Source organism: Sinohyriopsis cumingii, unplaced genomic scaffold, assembly GCF_028554795.1.
Source record: "Sinohyriopsis cumingii isolate HCF-2022 unplaced genomic scaffold, ASM2855479v2 utg000198l, whole genome shotgun sequence".
NCBI classification, from domain to species: domain Eukaryota; kingdom Metazoa; phylum Mollusca; class Bivalvia; order Unionida; family Unionidae; genus Sinohyriopsis; species Sinohyriopsis cumingii.
Genome location: NW_028315875.1, coordinates 4,767,434 through 4,789,616, shown reverse-complemented (window position 1 = coordinate 4,789,616; position 22,183 = coordinate 4,767,434). Strand labels below are relative to the sequence as shown.

The 22,183-nt window shown below is 34.6% G+C and overlaps 1 protein-coding gene across 1 annotated transcript in view; it reads right to left on the bottom strand.

The window, feature by feature from the left end:
* The window catches only part of LOC149774605 (uncharacterized), an 88,053-nt gene extending 66,033 nt beyond the window's left edge, over positions 1-22,020 (bottom strand). Inside the window, exons 1-4 of the mRNA XM_089945104.1 lie at positions 21,880-22,020; positions 12,173-12,294; positions 6,077-7,631; positions 5,511-5,639 (exon numbers count right to left, since the gene is read on the bottom strand). Of these exons, the coding sequence (XP_089801230.1) occupies positions 5,511-5,639; positions 6,077-7,631; positions 12,173-12,259 (1,771 nt within the window). The 5' untranslated portion in view covers positions 12,260-12,294; positions 21,880-22,020. The remainder of the gene's footprint in view (positions 1-5,510; positions 5,640-6,076; positions 7,632-12,172; positions 12,295-21,879) is intronic.
* Between the last annotated feature and the right edge of the window lie 163 nt (positions 22,021-22,183).

The window sequence follows — 22,183 nt, the reverse complement described above, 5'->3', positions numbered from 1 at the left end:
ATACTGATATTTAGTGATTGAATTCAGAGGCAGAAAGACCCAGTTTTTAAATCCTAGCGAGACCTCTGTTTAAAGATATCATATATTATGTAAGTTTTTAGGATAAATAGTTGTCATTATACTGTAAATAAACAGTCTGGTGAAATGGCGATCAATGAAAACTTCTGGTAAATGTTAACAGGTGGCAACAGAGAATGAAATAAACACCAATTAAACGACTTCCTGTGTGAAAGTCACGTTCTAATCCTTTAATTCCGTTTCAGTGTAAACATTATAATCACAACATAGTCTGTTCATTGAAAACATGAAAAGAGTCAATCGACCGTCACATCGAAACCCGTGAGTACTTTTGTGAGAACCTAATTACATGTACATGCCGGCTTTGTTTTGATCAACAACTTGGGGAAGTGTTTGTTGCATTAAAAAAAAAATCTATTACAAGAGACCTCAGGTGCTGGATTAAGGGTCTTGGAGCTGCCTTTGACGTAAAGCAAAACAGTAACAGAGACAACGACGATGATAGTGACTTCGAATGTTTCAGTGAAACTGATGTCATTAATGCCGAGGCTGTTTGGGAGAAATTAGTACAGACTCATGGTCCTGAGATGGGCGTTTCTCTTGGTGGAGGAGTGGATTTGTGCTGACAATGATTGCCCTACAGACGAATACATGTCAGATAAAACTATAATTATTTCTATAGCGAACAAATTTGCAGCAGAAGACGATTCTAACTGGAGTAACACAAGTGTTGAAAGTGATGCAGACACAGATGTTGCACCCCACCCCTCTGCACAGGAAGCAAATATTTTGATATTGCCATAAGGTGGCTGGAGACCCAAAATGTTGACTACGTAAAGCTCATGCAGTTGAGAAATCTGAGGGATTTTGCTCGGCGGCAGAGAAACCAAGGAGTAACACACACAAAAAAAATTAACTGATTTTTTCAAAAAGTGAATTGATATTTGTCAAGTGTGGCACAAACGGCAAGTATTAACTTGTTCTAATTTACGTTGTTTTAAATTTGTAGACCAATTAAATATGTCAGTACTGATTAACTTTTTTTTTTTTTGTTTTCCATTTTACTTCTATCGCATTCAAATCTATCTATCTATCTATCGTTCGATCGACACTGTTTCTCGAAAAGAGTCGATCTTTTGTGTATAAAAAACTTCTAATTTGGCTCAAACAATAAAACTAGAATGCATACAATTCAACATAAAACTTAGTGGCGTAGTACACAATGTGTGAAATGGTACACATGTTCAGCGAACGGAAACCACGTGGAATAATGTTTTCGATGATCGCCTCAATATACTGTAATTTATCCTGAAATTTTTAATGTTGTCCTATGAGAAAATAATAAAGTACACCGTTATGAAGAGATATTTATTAACAGTTAATCTCAGAACGATTATAAAGTGAGTATTCAACAGTATAATCTGCCTACCCCTCCCCCCTTATTTTTCCGTTATGTCGTCAATCACTTTATTGGTTTTGGGCTTATTTTATAGGTCCCTCGATAACTCGCCCCTCGCTTATAGTGCGGTCGATGTTTCTGGACCCCGATGTGCGCGAGTTATCGAGGGAGTGGTGTATCAGGTTTCTCTAGAGAAGGGGTCTTTCAACACAGGTTTTACTGTATATGATAATTACTGGTGTGCAAAGAATAATTTTTAATCATACATATGCATCTACATTTAATAATTTTGATACAAACTTGATAAGAAGAACTGACTGTGAAAGGACCATACTTGTTTTGAATTTAAATACACATGCATTTAAAAATGTCATAAGGCCATGAGATAAACAGACTTCATACACAGAATCCACATGCAAGAACAGAGGATCCAGTACAGAGGAATATGGTAAGTATAGAATATGGTCAATAAAATAAATTCACCAAACTTTTTGGATGGACAGAAAAGTTGATGGATGACATGCAGTATGTGTAGCTTTTGAGGACAATACTCTTACCTCACACAGTGTTACAGCCAGGTGCACTAACAAGCAAGCATGTATGACTCTGTAAGAGTAAAAACTATAATAGAAAAAAACCCATGTATCTGTCATTATGATGTTGCCATACGTTTTGTATTGTGAAAAATGTCATGGACAATGACCTCTCTAAAATGTAGGAGTCTTATCATCTGGCAAGACAAAACATAGAATGGAGGTGTGCAGATGAAGGAAATGGAGTAAGCCAAAAATAGCAAGCTTCCACAACAACAAAATGAAAAATGGGTGAAGTCAAATAGGAAGTAGAAAGGTAAGGTAAATTAGAAAAAAGGCACTGAAAAGTATAGAAAATAACTGAAGTATATACATTTTATTTATGAAATATGTGTATCAACTAAGTACAGAATAAAGAGATGACCATTTCATATTTATCATAATACTGTACTGCATATTTTATATGTACATCACCTAAAACAGTATCAATAGTGGTCCGTTTCATATTATCATATATTGTACTCCAGATGTTATTAGTTTCTATGACAATTATTACAATCAAGGTTAAGAGACCACCCTTACTGCCTGTGGGTTTACTCTTGCAACACTTGCTGTATTTTAAACAGTCTTTAAAAGTAGGGCATGACCTAATAATCATTGAGCATATTCCTATTATGTTACAAATATGGTATCATACTGTTTTCATGAAATATACTATCTTGACTTGACAAGGAAACTTTCACACAGATATTCCACAGTTACTCAATATTAAAACAACTATACACCAGACATTAGAACACTGTAAATTTGTATTAATGTGCAGATGATAGGAAAACAAAGAGCATGACAAACATTTAACTACTTACATTTTGTGCAATTGCCAATTCAGTCTGCATTTTCCATTGCTATATTACTTTATAATCTGGTATATTGATAGGCACCAAAGGAAGGAGAGAATGTAAGCAACCAAGCAATCAACCAAGCAAGCATGGAAATTCAGCACTAACAAATTGATTAAAGGTATCAATTCCTATTATATTTAATATTGCAGTGCTCCAATTCATGTTAAAGCATCTCTGCAATGTGTTCCTTATTTATTTCTTTCACTTTCATAAAATCCAGCACATGAGTTATTAGTTTAGATGACCAACTATTTCGGACATGTTAGAAACTAACCTGGACACAACATATTAAAATGCCAGCAAGGGATATCTTGTATTTTCTGGTAATAGTTGCTTCTGAACAATATTACTAGAATTTTCAGTGTGAATGACAATTTCAGAATTGGTTGAATCACACCTGCAAAAGCCAAAAGGCCGAATAAACATTTTATTTTATATTTCTAGGCTTTAATGTTACTTTCGACTGAATTACTCACTGGTCAAAACCAATAGGAAAAAAAAGAGGAAAAATATTCATGAGTTTATCAGGGACTAAAGTTGGGAAATCAGAAAAAACTGGAGTGAAGAACCCCAACCCAGTAAAAACTGACCCCTCCTGGTACCTGGACCTGGTACTTGTCCATACGTAATCATACATTCCTTCGTACAATCCCTGGTAAAGTTATAATGCAGAAATCAAAGTCAGGAAGACAGACATTCAGGGCAATAACTCCTGTAAATGGGAACAGTGGAAATCAAATGCATTTAAGGTCATGTCAATATACAGCTGTATGCCACATTTGGTTTATATGCGAGTATATATGGTAATTTTCCTTTAGGACAAACTAGTGAAAATCAAACTCATTTAAGGTCATGTCAATATACAGGTGTATGCCACATTTGGTTTATATGCGAGTATATATGGTAATTTTCCTTTAGGACAAACTAGTGGAAATCAAACTCATTTAAGGTCATGTCAATATACAGCTGTATGCCACATTTGGTTTATATGCGAGTATATATGGTAATTTTCCTTTAGGACAAACTAGTGGAAATCAAACTCATTTAAGGTCATGTCAATATACAGCTGTATGCCACATTTGGTTTATATGCGAGTATATACAGTAATTTTCCTTTAGGACAAACTAGTGGAAATCAAACTCATTTAAGGTCATGTCAATATACAGGTGTATGCCACATTTGGTTTGTATGCGAGTATATACAGTAATTTTCCTTTAGGACAAACTCATTTAAGGTCATGTCAATATACAGGTGTATGCCAGATTTGGTTTGATCCGTGGTAAAATTAAGCCACATAAATGAAAGATAGCACAGGCAATCATGGCACATAACTCCTGTACATGATATCAATTAGGTAAAGATAGCACAGGCAATCATGGCACATAACTCTTGTACATGATATCAATTAAGGCTGGAAATCAAATTCTTTACAGGTTTTATCAATGTATAGTTACACAATTTTTTAAAATTTAAATTCAAAAGTTCACACTAGAGTTATCGTGTGGATACCAAATTGTTAATGTATATAGTGCCACTAAAGTTATAAAGTTATTGTGTGGACACCAAATTGTTAATGTATAGAGTGCCACTGAAGTTATTGTGTGGACAACAAATTGTTAATGTATAGAGTGCCACTAAAGTTATTGTGTGGACACCAAATTGTTAATGTATAGATTTGTTAATGTATAGAGTGCCACTAAAGTTATTGTGTGGACACCAAATTATTAATGTTCAGAGTGCCACTAAAGTTATTGTTTGGATACCAAATTGTTAATGTATAGAGTTGTTAATGTATATAGTGCCACTAAAGTTATTGTCTAAACACCAAACTGTTAATGTATATAGTGCCACTAAAGTTATTGTGTGGACACCAAATTGTTAATGTTTAGACTGCCACTAAAGTTATTGTGTGGATGCCAAATTGTTAATGTATAGACTGCCACTAAAGTTATTGTGTGGACACCAAATTATTAATGTACAGAGTGCCACTAAAGTTATTGTTTGGATACCAAATTGTTAATGTATAGAGTTGTTAATGTATAGAGTGCCACTAAAGTTATTGTCTAAACACCAAAATTGTTAATGTATAGAGTGCCACTAAAGTTATTGTGTGGATGCCAAATTATTAATGTATAGACTGCCACTAAAGTTATTGTGTGGACACCAAATTGTTAATGCATGGACTGTCAATGAAGTTATCATGTGGAAACCAAACTGCCAATGTATGGACTGCCATAGAGATGAAAATAAGTGAGGCACATGTAATTAATCTAGTGCTCAATCAATGTTTTTAAAATTCTAGCACAATTAACCTCACACCCACAAAAAGCAAATTTTGTAAGAAATGTATTCAGTAAATATGTAACCTAACATTTTTTGCAGGAGTGAAAAGAGAAACTGAACATAGCTGTACCCAATAAAAGTCATATAAATTGTTTCATAACCATGATGCCTTGTGCATTAACATTCTTAAAAAAAAAGAAACTGGACTTCAATATGTGCTTTCATTGTATACAGAACTGTATACCAAAACAATTATACTATCATTGCTTTTTAATTTTTTTAATAAATTATTGCGTTTCACAGACAAATTAGTTTCTCTAATACAAAGAGAAGAAAATTTTCAACCTTTCTTGCCATATGGCTGCCATGTCTTACCTTGGTTATCAACATCACCTTCACTAATTGGACTCGTTTGGACTTCTGGGGGTGGAGGTAAGGGAAATTCAGCAGAGATCATAGGACGTGGTCTCAAAGGGTTTAAATCATGTCTTTTATCTCTATAAACTGCAATTAGATAAACTAAAAACATACATAATACAGCAGATCAAATTTACAAGTACAATATCTCACCATCTGAGCACTGCGAACATGAAATATAAATGGCTAAAGGTAAAATCAAATAAATTAACTTGAGCAAAGTGAGGGGAAACGAAACTAAATAGTTCATTATGATCTAAACTGTGAATCTGACATTGATAAATTATTCCATTTGCTTCACATTTAACTATGACCAAAAATAATTTGAAAGGCTATTTACACTAATTAAAATGTATAATGATGATTAAATTTTCCTCTTATTTTATAAAATCCTTATATCATTTAAAAAAAGTCTTAATTTTCTCTGTATAAAATGTGCAATAAGAACTGACTCTCTGTGTAATAGTGTTTTCTATTTGTATGGGTACAATATGAGAGAAGGGCCTAAAGAAACACCTACTGACCTGAATCACTACTTTTCTTAATTCTTACATCGGCTTCACTATCCAATGAGACAATCCTCTCAGCATCATCCATTAATATTAGTTTCTCCACTGTTTTGTGGAAACTTGTGTTCAAATCTGTTTCAATGGCATCCACCTGGACATCAGGTGAGGCTTTCTTATCACTTTGAAATCCCTCTTTTGCAGAAAGTCTGCTCCCATGGCAAAGTCTTTGGGATTCCATGAAGTTCCTTCTGTCAGTATGGTCATTGTTTTCCACAGAGTCTTTCTTATATTGGATCTTTTCTTCAGTTTGGAATTTATCTTCAGTTAGTATGGGGTAGATCTGAGACTGAGGTCTATCTTCCTTCATGTCAGAGTCCTCTATAGTCCTCATTTTGGGATCTTGTTCAATTGTCACTCTTTCATGCCCATCTGTTGTTTTGGCTTCTTCAAAGTTTTCTTTATTGCTATAACTTTGTGGCTTTCCAGTCATTTTCACATAATCTCCATCTTCTTCTATTTGACCAGTTCCTAATGCTGATATCCTATCCCCAGTTACATTTCTTAATGGTGTTTCAAATGCAGAGAAAACTCCTTGAGGAGGATGGAAACCAACTGGTGGCCTTGATGGAGTTATTCTGTCCATTAATGATAACTGTGGTGGTGGAGATGTTGGCTCTGAAGATGTTGTTGTATAATCAAGATCTAGGTTATCTGGAGAAGGATACATTTGACCTTGACATGGATCAGTTTGCCCCTCTTCATCATCATCACTACCAACTGTCTCTGTACAGGAAACTGGTCCAAGTCCACTTTGGTTTTGGTTGACTATGCTTTCATTAAAAGTTTTCTCTTTTACACTTAGATCAACTTCAGAAGATTGTGAGTTGCGTTTCAGCAAAATCGGACCTTTCCTTACACTTGTGGTCTTCATTAGGGTACCTTTATTATCTAGATATGGACCTTGGCATTTTGTCAGGATCTTATTTTCTCCTGTGTATTCCATTTTAGCTCTAGTTGAGGTTGCAGAACCAGGTTTAAAACGAATGTAATCTGTGCCTTGACCAACCAATCTGGGAGACTGAGAGATAAATGACCTTGACAGATTGATGATGTGTGGGAAATGAGTGCCTTCAAAAGTGTTGTCTGGGTTTGAGTCAGAGTAATTCCCTGTTCTTCCATCAAAACCTTGTGGTCTAAGTTTCTCTGATAAAGAAACATTAGCATGTTGACAATTTTCATCCAAAATGCTGACCGTGTCTTCAGTTATCGGCAGCATTAACAATTTATCTTGATTATCAATGCCTGTAGCTTGACCTTCAGCACCAGGGGCTGATATCAAATTTAGTTGTTCTTCAGATGATGAATGGAACATTCCAAATAATTCAACAGAATCTATACTACTAATGGAATCCAAAGGAAATGTGGATATTGAGTCATCAAAACATCCTCTATTAGAATAACTGGTTGTTTTACTTTCAGCACCAGAGACTGGCATCACATTTGGTTGTTCATTAGAAGGTGATTTTACTGATGTTGGATACTGAATTTCTGACCTTGCCTCATCAGAGTACTGTAAACAAGAAATCATAATGAGGCATGCTTTACCATACAATGCAGTCTTAAATGGGTTCAAATGTAATAAACAAGTATTATTCAGGACACAAAACAGTAAGTCAAAAGCCATATGGTACATTCTTGAAAATTAAAAGCAAATACCGATGAAACTATGTCTTCAAATGACACATGGGCAGTCCCAGTGTGCAATACAAGTAAAACACAAATAGCTTGGGAAAAGAACAAAAATTCTTATAGCAAGCTTGTCCATCAATTTCTAAGAGAACTACTGCAAAGGCAGAACCATGAATAAATACTTACTGAAAATTACAAATTTACAAGTATGTCTCAAAGAGCATATGATAATCACAAGTCATGACATTTAACCTACTAATGACCTTGACCTTTAAGCTAGGAACTTGAATATTGCATGATAATTTACATTTTCCATTACTATGCCATTCATCTTGATGCAGGAGGCATTACTACATTGCTTATATGTGAACAAGATAAAGTTTAATTAAATTAACTGCAGTGATGAAAAAAAAGTTATGTTCCATGCAAAGACAAAAGTCACAAAACTACAATTTCCCTTGCCATGACCTTGACCTTGTAGAGAAGGCCTGTCTGGTATGCAACACACCTAGTCATGATATGCACTTAGTAACAAATTTCAAAAAATCTCCTCCACCATTGGCGAGACAAACAAATCTTAACAGAAGGAAGGAAGGAAGGCAGGATTCTTAGGATGGATGGTCAACAGCATAAGGTATATTATGCATGACTTGCAACAAGTGTATATAAAAAAGTTAAGATAGAATCCTGGAACTTTATTTTTAATAATAACTTTGTGAAGTAGGATATGATTAAGTGTCTTCTATTCAAAACTTTCCACGGCTACTGCAGAAACATCTTGGTCATGTGGCTGCCTGGTCTATTTTTTGTATTTATTTATCATGTACAGTGCATGCCCAGCCATTTAACAGCACCATCATCAGCAAGGTGCAGAGCCTGCAGTCCACCAGGGAACTTTGTCAATGGGCAGTTTTTCACAATGTGTGACATGATCTGCAGAGCTCCACAGGTACAGGAAGAGTCAGTTGCCTGGCCCCAATGTACAATGTTCACTGCACAATGCCCATGTCCTGTCCAGAAATGGTTCAGCATGGTCCACAGATGTCATGGAAAGTTGAAACCAGGAGGGCAGACAGATGGCTCAGCTATGTGAGAATGGTTTCCATCATCTGTTGAAGACCACTTATCACTTAATGCTGAAATAGCTATCATATCCTCCGATGATGGACCTAACCAGATTGGATGTCTTGAAGCCAAGCGGACTGCTGGATGTGAAATGATGTCCATGTACAGTGGAAGTTTCTCACTGTCATAGACCTTAGCTAGTAATTTTGTAGTTGCTTCCTGGCAATGGAGATGTGGAGGAGGAATGTTGCTTGGTACTGGCAGCCATGGTAAAGTATGATGTGTTCATTTAGACATTATGTGCATTGTTATGTTGAGCTAGACATCAATTAATTTGGTATGGAATGATCAGGCCCAGACAGCTGCACAATACTTGGATAATGATTTAATGGAGGGCCAGTATCAACAGATAAAGTAAGGTGGTATCTTTAAAGCATAACTGAGGCATCCAAACATTTATTCTACAGTACAATAAACCAGTTTTGCATGGTTGGTTTGGTTTTGTGGGTTTAATGCCATTTTTCAGCACATTATAGGAGGAAGAACCCAGGAAGAACCAGATTCACAGTAAGTTACTGCTAGTTATCTCACATACCAATGTTGACTGAGTCAATGCTCAAACCCATGCTGAATGAGGTGATCTGTTGAGGTATATGCCTTGGACCACTTGGCCTCAAACCCACACTGAGTGAGGTGATCTATTGAGGCATGTGCCTTAGACCACTTGGCCACCTATGGCCCTGTTTCACATCGTGAAATGAATAAAGGGTGGCATGAATAAACCAAGGTGCCTGGAAAATGAATGGTTAATGCTGCTGGATAAATCTTTTCATCAAGTGCAATTGGTCCTTCCAATACAACTTTAACTGGACCAGTCATAAGTGAGTGTGATGCATGAAGCTACACAATTAAATGTCATGTCATTCAGAGGCTTTTTACACACTGTCTAGAATGGGTGAAACAGACATGAACACATTAGATGGCCTTCAGTGCTAAACCTATAATTTTACATAGTTATGAAATACAAAAAATGGTTTCCTATATCATTTAAAAAGTGGGGGGGGGCATGGTGTATTACGACTCGATGGTTTTAAAATAAGTAACAGAAAAGCGTGTAAACCAATACATTTTGCCAAATTCATAAAATATTTTATTTCCATAGAATGCAAAGTGAACATTTAAAGATAACTATATTGTGAATTAAAACCCAAATAATTGCAAAAGTTCTATCACAAGTCCAAATGTATCAAGCTCCAATTGAATTCCAGTAGATAAACTCCAGTATTAAATGTGCCAATGTGCCTGTAGTCTCATATGGGCTAATGTGTCAATGGCTTTTAATGTGGTTATGTGTTGATAGTCTTTTGATGTAACACAATAATAAAATCCAAAATGTCTTTGAATGAATTTGGTATAATTACAAATTAATGACTTAGAAGTATTAATGAGCACTTTGTAATTCTAGTGAATAAGTTATATAAATAAATCTGATTCTGCTTTGGGTGTTAAGTTAGGAATGAGTAATTTTTAAAGTAAGCAACATTGAAAAAAAATGCTAAGACACAATAATTGAGCCAGGATGCAGGTCATTTTCTTTTATAAAACATTTAAAGTTGTCAACAAGTTTAGGAATTTCCAAGTGGAATACTAATGTCCCATACTCAGATTCAACTAAACATATTTACATCTAATAATAATGATCTGAATATTTATGATGTAACTATAGATAGATATAAGCTATCTATTATGTTGTTTGCAAAGTCAATGTTGCTAGTCACGTAGACCAATAACTTGATTTTGGACTAAGGTCAATTACAAAATATAGATATACATAACATATAATCATGGTAAAAAGCTATAAAAGGTAAGAGATAGAGTTTTGAAGTTACTGAGGCAATATTATTAATGCCAAAGCAAATATGATTCAAAGAAGAGAAAATGTTAGTTCATTAAAGTAGTTCAGTTAAAAAATGTTTGGACCAATGCTTTAGCAAGCAGAAGAAAAGGCTGCGTTTTGTACAACTGAAGTGAAATGTCTTGTGTTTTTCTATTAACTGGGATCAAAGACCATTGTTAGCTGGTTTTCTATTGAATGGGTCCAAATGACTTTTGTCCTCAGGTTTTCTATTAAATGGGTCCAAGAAGGCCGTTGTTAACAGGTTAAGAAACAGGTTCTTCCTTAAAACTATAAGATTTTGGCACAGTATTAACTGTTGACTGTCCCATTCTTTCAGTCTTTCTATATTAGAGACCATTTATTTACAGTGTTAACTGTCCCACTCTATCAGTCTTTCTATAGTAGAGGTCATTCATTTGTAGTGTTAATTGTTCCACTCTTTTAGTCTTTCTATAGTAGAGGTCATTCATTTGCATCATTAACTGTGCCACTCTTTCAGTCTTTCTATGGTAAAGGCCATTCATTTACAGTGTTAACTGTCCCACTCTTACAGTCTTTCTATGGAAGAGGCCATTCATTTAGAGTGTTAACTGTCCCACACTTTCAGTCTTTCTATAGTGGAGGCCATTCATTTACAGTGTTGTACATAAAAATCCCAAGGACTGGAGACACTATCGTCCTTCTTCCAAATCTGGGAGATACACCCAATTTTAAAGGGGTAAATGAAAATACATGTTATTTTACATAACACACAAATAGTACTTTAACAATAAGATAATCTTGGATGCTTCAACAGTTTTGTCACCATAACTTTATAGTAGCACTGTACTATCATATATTTTTTTTTACACTTATATTATTGCAGTAATTATTTCATCATGTATTCAAGTAGCTCCTGAAAACATTATCTGGTTAACTCAAAATGAGCTAAAACCATGGAATTTTCCAATCCAGATCTTGCTCTCTAATTTAGCGTTTGCATATACTCATTACTGACCAGCTTTTTTTAATAATAATACCTTTTTTATTTTGATTCTTTTCAAGCTTACAAATCATAAATTATTTGACAAATTGTGTGTTTGCATACATTTGCCAGATACTTATGTTTTTACTAAAAATAGTAACAAAGGAAATAATTTTTGATGTAAAAGTGCAAATAGTATGGCACACAGGATCAAGATTTTGTGAACATAATATAAAAATGGCAGGAAACCTGCAAGCCAATGTTCTGTGTGCCACACTGTATTTATCATGTGAACTGTAACTTTTAATACAAAGCTTGCTTTAAAATGTGACCATATTCAGGAAATCACACAACAGGTGATATTTTCAGCAGAAAAATGTTCATAAACTTTAAAAAGGATCAAGGTTTTGGAACATATATAAGTACCAACTTCTAGTAAAAATGGCATACCCAGGTTAAAAGGTGCTTCTGAAATATCATTATTAATAAAACTGACCTTCTCTTCCCATGTCAATTCATCAGGCACCAGGCTCTCAGAGCATAAGTCTGGAGTAGAAGTTATCTCCCCTTGTGGCAAGTTCATTCTCCAGTTTTCTTGCTCGATGCACTCCCTCACAACTTAGAATTTAAAAAAAAATAAAAAATAAAAACAATTGTTTGATCATTCAAATTAAAGTTATTTAAAAAAAGACTTATCTGGCTGCCATTTGAAAATCAAAATTAAGACATATAAGAGATTACTTTAAATGTTAACTTACACAAATATCAATATGATATAACAAAGTACAGTTAGAAATCTGTTTAGCACTTTTCTGTGCATATACAAGATAATTAATAATTATATAAATAAACCTATAGAATATATAATCAATTTATAGACAATATACTAGTGTAAAGAATGATACAGCTGTAGTTAGGTCTTGATTTGCAGTATTTACCTATAATTGTAAAATGGTGTCCTTAACCTGAGACTACTAAATGCTGGCACATGTGGTTAAAAGATCGGTAGAAATACATTTCTGGAAATTCTCAATACAAGATATTCCAATCTGAACCTGTTCTAAGAAATAAAACATAACAATAACTGTTCAATATTTTTTATCAATAATCATCAAAACATTTAAATTATGAGAACTAGGAATCAACATGGCAGTCTAGAATAAATCTGGAAATGTTTCAAAGAATTTTAAAAATATGTATTATGCATATATAGGGTTTCACTATATGTCAGCACAAAACCAGCAATATATAACCAACTTAAAGTTAACGTAAGTATATAATGATAAAATACAGCAAAACCTCAGGACAATAAACCCTACCAAACAAGCTTAAACATTTGATTTTAAAAAAATGATAGAATTCTTTCAAAAGTATATAAAAAAATAAGGGTAGAAGAACATAATTTCCTTAAATATGGATCAATTTTTTTTATATAAACCAAAAAGTGTCCAACATTTTTTTTAAATGGTAAAATTCTTGAAGAATTCTAAGTGAGGTCTAATAAATAGCCAAGTAAAACCATTAAACCGTTTTTTTTTTCAGGATGCAAGACTGTACAATAATGCCCTAAATTAAAGTCATGAATAATTATGTGAAAATTGTGCACAGTCAATTTACCAACAGCATAAAGAGATAAAGAAACAATGCATCAATATTAACAAAACTCTATCACATCGTGTAAGCACTCAACTTCTAAATAAACCACCAATCAAGTGTTTATTACATGCATTTGAGTATTGAATATTACTGATATATATAAAAAAATGTTTGCACTATGTGAGATTGTACAATGACATACATGCAGTCTTCAGTACTTGGTAGTAAAGTCTGCCAAAACATGAAGTTCGTGTATGACTGTACATGACATGGTGTAAAATATGATCACTACTCTGTGTCAATAATGAAGCTAAACCTCAGCATAATTCATCTTAAGTAATTAGGAGTTATTTGTCATTCATACATTTGTTGAAATATACTATAAATTATTTGTCATGCATACATTTGATTTGTTGAAACATGATATAAATTATTTGTCATGCATACATTTGATTTGTTGAAACATGATATAAATTATTTGTCATGCATACATTTGATTTGTTGAAACATGATATAAATTATTTGTCATGCATACATTTGTTAAAACATGATATAAATGATTTGTCATGCATACATTTGTTAAAACATGATATAAATTGTTTGTCATGCATACATTTGTTAAAACATGATATAAGTGGTCTATTCATCAATATTGTTCTCATATAAAAATTCCATTTATTTAAAACTTTACCCTTCCCTTATCAAAATGTCAAAGGAGGCATTCCCTCTCTGTATAAATTTAAAGAAATCACTATATCAGTGTCTCTCACTCTCTCTGTTAGTATATATATATATATATATATATATATATATATATATATATATATATATATATATATATATAGACTTTGATAAGCATAACACCAACAGAGCCAATGACCGTTGCCTTCAGTTCAACTTGTGCAATCCCATTTGAACTGAACCCATAGTAAGGAAGCAGAAACGTACAGCTGTGAGGACAAAACATTTTTCTTTCTAAACTTACAAATCTTTAATTACATGACAAATTGTAAATTTGCATAAACTTGCCAAATACTTAGGGCTGTTCCAGTAAAACATATATCCCCCCCCCCCCGGGGACGGCACTTCAAAAAACCCTCTGTAGGAGGTTGTGTTTCGAACTATTTTGATTCTGACAGTGGAAGGTTGGTTAGGAAAATCACTTCTGTTGTGGGTTGTGCTAACAAAATGAGAAATAACTGGTGTGGTTGTCAGAAAGAAGAAAAAAAAACAAAAAACGAATATATATTTAAAATTGCATCTACCCCCCTCCTAGCGGTCTAACGTGAATAAAATATTGGGTCCAAAAATGATGCAAGTACACGCGAGTGCACGTAATTTGTACGAATTCGCGTACTTTTAAAGCAGTGATACGCGTTCGGCAAATTACGTCAACGCCGCGGATATAAAAAATGTGCTTTGCGCAGTATGAAATTTTTATTAAACTTTTAACTTTAACTTTAAAAGTGCATTTCGCGACGTAATTCGCGCTGCCGCAGCTGTCTCACAGCGCTTGATGCGACATTCAGACAGCTGGATACTTCGGTTCGACATGAATGACTGTTAAACTAAATTTGATTCGTTCATTGGCCCTGGAACAAGCATTTTATGGAGTTTTAGCCTAACTTTCATCGTGGAAGTTTTACAAATACGTGTTTCCAATAAGGGCCACACAGGAAACCAAAATGGTTCAATCACAACACGGTTTGTCTTCAGACGACGTTTTCGTCGGCAAAAACTGGCTGGTGATAGCTATGATGACAATGAATTTCATGTATATCGGTCTGCTGAACATTTAAAAAATGTCACTGGAAATACCATTGTGTGATTTTGAGCCTAAAATTGATGTTGAGTGCGAGTCCGATGTACGTGTTGGATGGACAATATGCCGGTTATATTTATTAAATATACCCATGCCTAAACAAGCAGACTATGGGAATGTTGGACTTAAAACCCTAATACAGCATTATGGAAGAGAAAAATCTGGCATAAGAGGCAGCAAAACACTGATTCAAGGAAGTGAATCTTTGGCAGGTTCATGTTAGTGAAAACTGACAGAGGTCTCGGAAACGCTTATAATCACGCGTATTTGGACGCCAATTTTTTTTATTTAGGTGGGCGGTAAAATTCAAAGACGTGCCAGTCCAGCTTCAGTTACCTGCATCGTGGGAAAATGTGTTGATCAGTTAGCTGTGATGATATTTACAATGACAGAATTTAGTGGTTGAAAGCTTCCCCGTCGTCACCATGATAAGAGTACATCAAAACTACATGCTGCAATAGCTAAGCGGCGAGATCAAAGGCTTTGACTGGCAGCTGGGTGGGAAAATCTACTGATATTTACAATGCTTGAATTCAGAGGCAGAAATACCCAGAGATGTACATGTGGTCATTTATAACAGTACATCAAATAAACAACTTTAGCTTTCATTCTTGTGTTCATTTCAGAGTGTAACGGAATAAGCAGTGCACGTGACCTCGGAATCATGACATGTTGAGACATAGACTTGAATGAGTATTTTGGGGTTCAACGGCAAACTGACGAAGATTATGAGATTCAGGAGAGGGCTAAAGTTGCTAGAACTGATAGTTTGAAAGGGACATTAGCCAAGTGTAAGAAAGTGTGTGATGCCTAGCTTAGTGCTTTGAATAAGACCTTCCTTGGATCGACAAAATTCAGACTCACTCTGATGGACAAGCAAGAGCTATGTCAGTGTTTTAAAGAATGTAGAAATTAAACTCTATGGCAACCAATAGTTCTTATAATTGGCATAGTTTTCTGAGAGGGGACTGCAACTTTTCCTGATAGAACTCATTTTTACCCAAATGGGAGCCATGGACTCTTAGTTTTAAAATCCTAACGAGACCTCTGGTTCAAAACTTTTCATTTTGGGACAGAGATATCCAAGAGAGAAAACCCATGGGGCCATATATGAGAGATATTGAAAATTGCACAACCATTTAAGAACAGTAACTTGTTCAAGCTAGTTATGCATATGCGTTTCAGACAGCATGCAATGAAAGGAGTTCACATCACAGAATAATATTTGTACACCGAGGAGGAGGATCATCTTAATTTCAGAAACAATTAACAGATTAATGCTCATAGGGAACATCAGAGAATCTCCATACAATATAATTAAGTGTGTGTAGATCTCAAGTTGGCAGAACCACTGAGCAACAAAGGAAGAGAAAGACAAACTTTTGTATCATGCAGATGTATGACCAAATGATGTACATGCTCTCTATGTGCAAAAATTAAATGACATTAAACATAAGAGACTGATCTGTGTAAACTCAAAGCAAGATGGATAAAAATTTGTCCTGTTTGTGTTCGGTTCTTCCTATGTATATTTTGATCATGGTGGTATTTTCTGCAGACCTTTTGGCACTTAGTTCCAAGCCATCATTTGGTATTTGTATTGCAAAATGGATAACTAAAAATGTCTATTATCTAGTACGATACATTTTTAAGCAGTATCATTAACTGATGATGAAATTGATGAAAAAATACTTGATGTCATTCTGATATATGGATTCTTTACTACACTACTAATCTGTTCATCCTGATTCTTTTTTTTTTTACCATCTCCTTTAGTCTTACTGCTACCAGTACTTTTAATAAAATTGTAACTTCTATTTTCTTGCAGTCTAAATATTTGTAATGATGTGTTATTGCCAAAAGGTAAAATGTGCTTAGTTTTGTAAAATCTAAAACTATTAATTAGCAAGGGACTAAAGTAAAAAGTGGACAGAAATTATTGCCATATTACAGTGTTGTTAGAAACAACAGAATAGTTGTACAAGATGTATTTTGCACAAAGTTGTAGAACTAGCGCTCGTATTGTCACCACATATTCTACTTAAATAATTATATCATTATTTCTGTATATTCCTATCAGTATTTTCCCAGTGGTAGTAATTTTCTGATCTGATGTTCATTTCTTGTGCAATTTTTACACATCAAGAAATCTCACCGTATCATTAAAAACACAATGTAATCTGCACCAAATTGAGTTGTTTGAGAAGAAATTAATTTTTTTAACCCAAAAATCACTGAAGCTACGAGTTCTTGCATTAAAGTCTCACATTAAATAACATTTGAAGTGGCCACGATAGTAGTTTAGGATGTAACTGTACCAATTTCACCTTTGGTATATCCAAATCTTGAATGTGATGGAGGAACATAGCTCCAATATAAACACATCAATTTTAGAACTTGTTCACTGACTACGAATCAAGTATCCGAGTCCAACTGAGTTGCTAGAAATTTTTAAATTCTTTTGATAACGTCATAATTAGCGGTCAAATATGGAGTAAGCCTATAGTCTTTATGCCATCCCAACCAAGACCCCACCACAACCACATGACCATGCCCAATGACATTACAGTAATAATCGCTATACAACATGAGATGACATCTCTTAGGGAGATATTTAACAATGGCTATTCCCACTACCACCACTTCCTCATTGGAGATCACACACACACAAAACTTAGAGTACACCCTGAAATCCTGGCAGCATCCCTGCAGAGGAGATAACTTGACTATTCAATTTTATTGGTCTCTGGTTATCCCATGGTATTTCTGTTACTTGAACATTATCTTACAGTGTGTTCATTTAGCATTGAGAGTTGTTCAAGGACTCGCATTACTACAGATGTGAAAGAACGAGAACCATACTATAAATCAGTGAAGATAAAATAGAGTATATATGTGTTTGACTGTCCCTGATTGGTTGATAATGAAAGTAAGTTTTAGAAAAAGCTTGAGAGCTTGTCTTACTTGTAACTGAAAAAAGTGAGGGACATTGTTTTATTAACATAATTTCCATCCCTTTACAGACCCGAGTTTGGATGACTCATTACTGAAATCAGCAGCTGACTCTTTGGTGCAGTATTGAAAGCACACATTTCAAATTTGTATAGATCCAGAAAATGGTGCGGCTGTTATGTTTTTTTTCTTCGCAAAAGCTGTCGTCATAGACGTATCTATACCGATATAAATTTGATCATGAGCACTCAGAATTTTAAGTTACTGAATTTTAATCTCGTGGTGTTTGCACAAATTTACAGTGGGAACTGAATTAGTGCAGAGTCCTGAACTCTTGAGTCTTGTGCAGAAATATGGAATCCAAGCAGAATACATCCAGAAACGTAGAGGTTTTCAATCTTGGATTTAGTCTCCCCATTGTGTTTCATACTGATATTCACATTCACAGAACATTTGCATAGTAGTAGGAAAAGTAAGTGAGAAATTTAGATACATATCATAAACAAGACGAACAGTATGTGGGGGGAGAAGATCGTAAGAACAGGCTGGAATGGAGGAGTATAATAAAAACAATAGTGGGTAGAAGTGTGCCTCTTTTTTATGTGTGCAACATTATTTTCTTAACTTCAGTAAGAAATTTCATCAAAAGGAAGACAATAAAGGGTGTACAGTTAACTAAACCAATAGGAATTTAGCTACTTAAAAGCTGTATCAAATTGATTTTAACCTTCTGGTCTGTTTCTGTCCATTCTGGTGATATGTCCACTGAATCAGTTTGGTTGGAAAAAATATTTGGCAAATTTAAAAAATTAAAAATCTTTTGGCAGATTATGATTATGCCCTACTTCTGCCTGAGAGATGTGAATAATTTTATCTCTTGGTTTGTTGATTGTGGTTGTTGCTCAGTTCAAATGCATCATTGAAAAACACTGATGCATTCTCATACTTTGTTACAAATATTTATTACAGATGCATATCATCAGATATTGGTGAATATCGCTTGAATAAGTTATAACAGTTCTAGTTGGAACAATGAACATTGTTAAGAGAAAATCTAAATGAGCTAAAATGTAAACCTTTCGGCAGTGTGTGATGCAGGATTGCTCAAGACTTTTCCATCTCATATGCTCACCATGAAAAATCCATTTGCACCAACTGATGATGACTTTTAGGTAACTGTCAGAAAGGCATAATTGACGATATTCGACGATATTCTAAGGTCTACAAAAATTACTGGAGTCAAAAGTTATAAACTCGTATGGCTGTGGCAAAAATGATTGACTAGTACCTTTGCTGCTGTTGCCACGGTTGATCAGTTGGTTGATTCAGTGTGGTTTGATTTTGGGTTTGTTGGTGATTTTTTTTTACAATATGTTAGGTAGAGGAAGAACCCCGAAAGACCACCAACCTAAACTGGTTGATCTGTGACACAAACTCACTCTGTGAGATGTTTAAGTGATGTAAAAGCAAGCACCTTAGTACACTTGAGCACATGGAGCCTCTGTTGATTTGACGTTTATCTCCAACAGCTGAAGTCATTTAGACATGAGATCTCGGGGGTTTCAGTAGATCATTATGGCCTTTACACCATTTTCAGATGAAGAGAATCTTTATATGGCAGCCAGTTTTACTGCTGAAGAAAATCAAAGTTCTTTTGAGACACGAAACACCACTTATGTAGAACCACTGACCTTCCACAAGTAACTGGCAGCATTCTCATTTACATATTGGAGGCAAGTAATCACATGACAAGCATCTTGTACCACTGCCATGGAAGCCCCTCAGATCTGTATCACAAGACAAGCATCTTATACCACTCTGCCATGAAAGCCCCTCAGGCCATAGGTATAAGTCTCGTATGAAAGACCAGAAGTGGGAGATAGAACCTGTGACAACTGGATTGAAAGTGCAGAATGTTACAGCTAGGCCATCAGTGATGATTATGATGTATTGACAATACAGTTAACTGCAATGACATTGATTTTATGAGTGCTCTGGAAAAATGATTCTTTGACTTTCATCCACTTTTAAAATCTATGATATAAAAATGATTGACTTGCTACATTTTTTTATAACTTGATATTAGTCTTGCAACAAGGCATAAAAATAAGACATCGGTAACTGAAAAAGATGTTCTTACAAGAAATGATATAGTGTAAAAGTAGACAAATGATGCAACATCACTTTCACAGGCATCATTGTTTTTTTCTTCTGACAAATCATAAAAGTTTACCAAAACATTTATTGGAAAAAATAATAACAATAAATCATAGAATCTGACCACACATTTAAAGCAATACAAGATTTAACTATTATAATCAAAAGCAGCATGCCTGAGAACAAAGAAAAATAGCAAGACATATTGATCAGTTTAGGAAACACAGAGTTTAGTAAGGATACAAATTCATGATTTCTGTATTAGAATAGAATTATCTATTATAAAATCTGTATTCATGGATGTTAAATTAGTAGGTATTAAGGGACTGATCAATGACATCTACAAATAATAAGCCACCATGAAAATATGTGATTTCACAGTATCAGAGACATACTTGGCTGACAGACAAACAAACAAAAGGACAAAAGACTGATTATAATGAATGAATACAAATAAAAATATGCAGTAGATTATATGATGTATATGAATTCAGTAGATTACCTCCAGCCAGCTGTCATTTAAATCGCTTCTGTCCCCAACCCAATATTAAAATCACTTCTACTGCCCACTAACCCATAGCCAGAAATTATGTTAAAAAATGTACTTCTGTAGGGGGCAGTGTTTCTCGATTAAAACACATCTGACGGTGGATAATAATTTTTTAAAAATGCTTCTGCTATGGGTTGGTTGAATTTGAAAGTGCCTTCCCCCCTGGGGGGTATATGTTTTACTGGAACAGCCCTTATGCTTTTACTGAAAAGCAAAAGTGGAAATAGGAGCATGCACAGGATTCATTTACAGGCAATAATTACAATATCAACCAGAGGTTAGGATGTATGTGCTAGGAAAACATCAATTACAAAGACTATGTTACTGAATACATTACTGACTTAATAGACAAACCCCAAAAATCAGAAAACCTGCTATTTGGTATAATTCTGCATTATTTGCATTGTTTGCTAAGTCTGATAACATCACCTTTTCTGATTTCCCAAACTTTTGGTTCTAACATGATACTCTACATCCTTTTCAACAACAATTTTGAAATTAGTGGATTGGGTCGGGATGCAACTGGTTTAGTTTGGCATGTGTGGTGACAGTTTAAACAGCCAATACAATTATTTACTTCATCTCACAGATCCACATATGGTCATTTCTGGTGCAGGCATTCACTTTAAATTATCAAACACCGGGTCTTGGCAGATAATCTCAACACAAAATTTCATATAAATAGAATGACATGACATGTTTTATTAGAAACATTCTGCACAAAACCACTTGTTAACCACAGAAGCTCGTATCGTCCCCTACAATTTATCTACAAATCATACAGCTGCTACAGCGCCAGTACATATATGACTTACAGATAAATGTATGGAGAGATAAGACATACATACATGACTTATAGACAAATTGTAAGGAGAGATAAGACCCGTGTATGTTAATTTATGATAACCAACAGTAGACATTTTTACTGACCCATCACATTGGCGTAGACAGTGTATTTAGTGATCCACCAGCAAATTTATTCATCTTGGATCAGACATTTTAATACTACAAATTATGGCATGTGATAACCCTCTTTAGCTGTGTATCATTTGAAAGAACACACGCAAACACACCCCACAAGAAAAGAAAAATAAAACGATGAATACGATTGTTTTGATCAAATTACCGAAATACGACGTCAGAGATGACAACTCTAGGATGAGTTCTTCAGATGCGCACTATTTTGTTCTAAACACTGCAACTTTTTCATCTGCCGTCTTCAAATAAAGATCTAATTTTCTTAACCTGATCTTTGTCCCGTCTGTGACAGTCGGCTTTTTACTTCCGGATTCCGGTGAAGCGTTTAGTCAGGTGTACTAATGGTCAAAGTTCACTTTATATGTAAATAGTAAAATGATAACCACAACCAGTTTCGTAGTCCCAGTGCCAAAAATATGTTCCGTTAAAGTTTCTCAACATTTGTTTCTTAG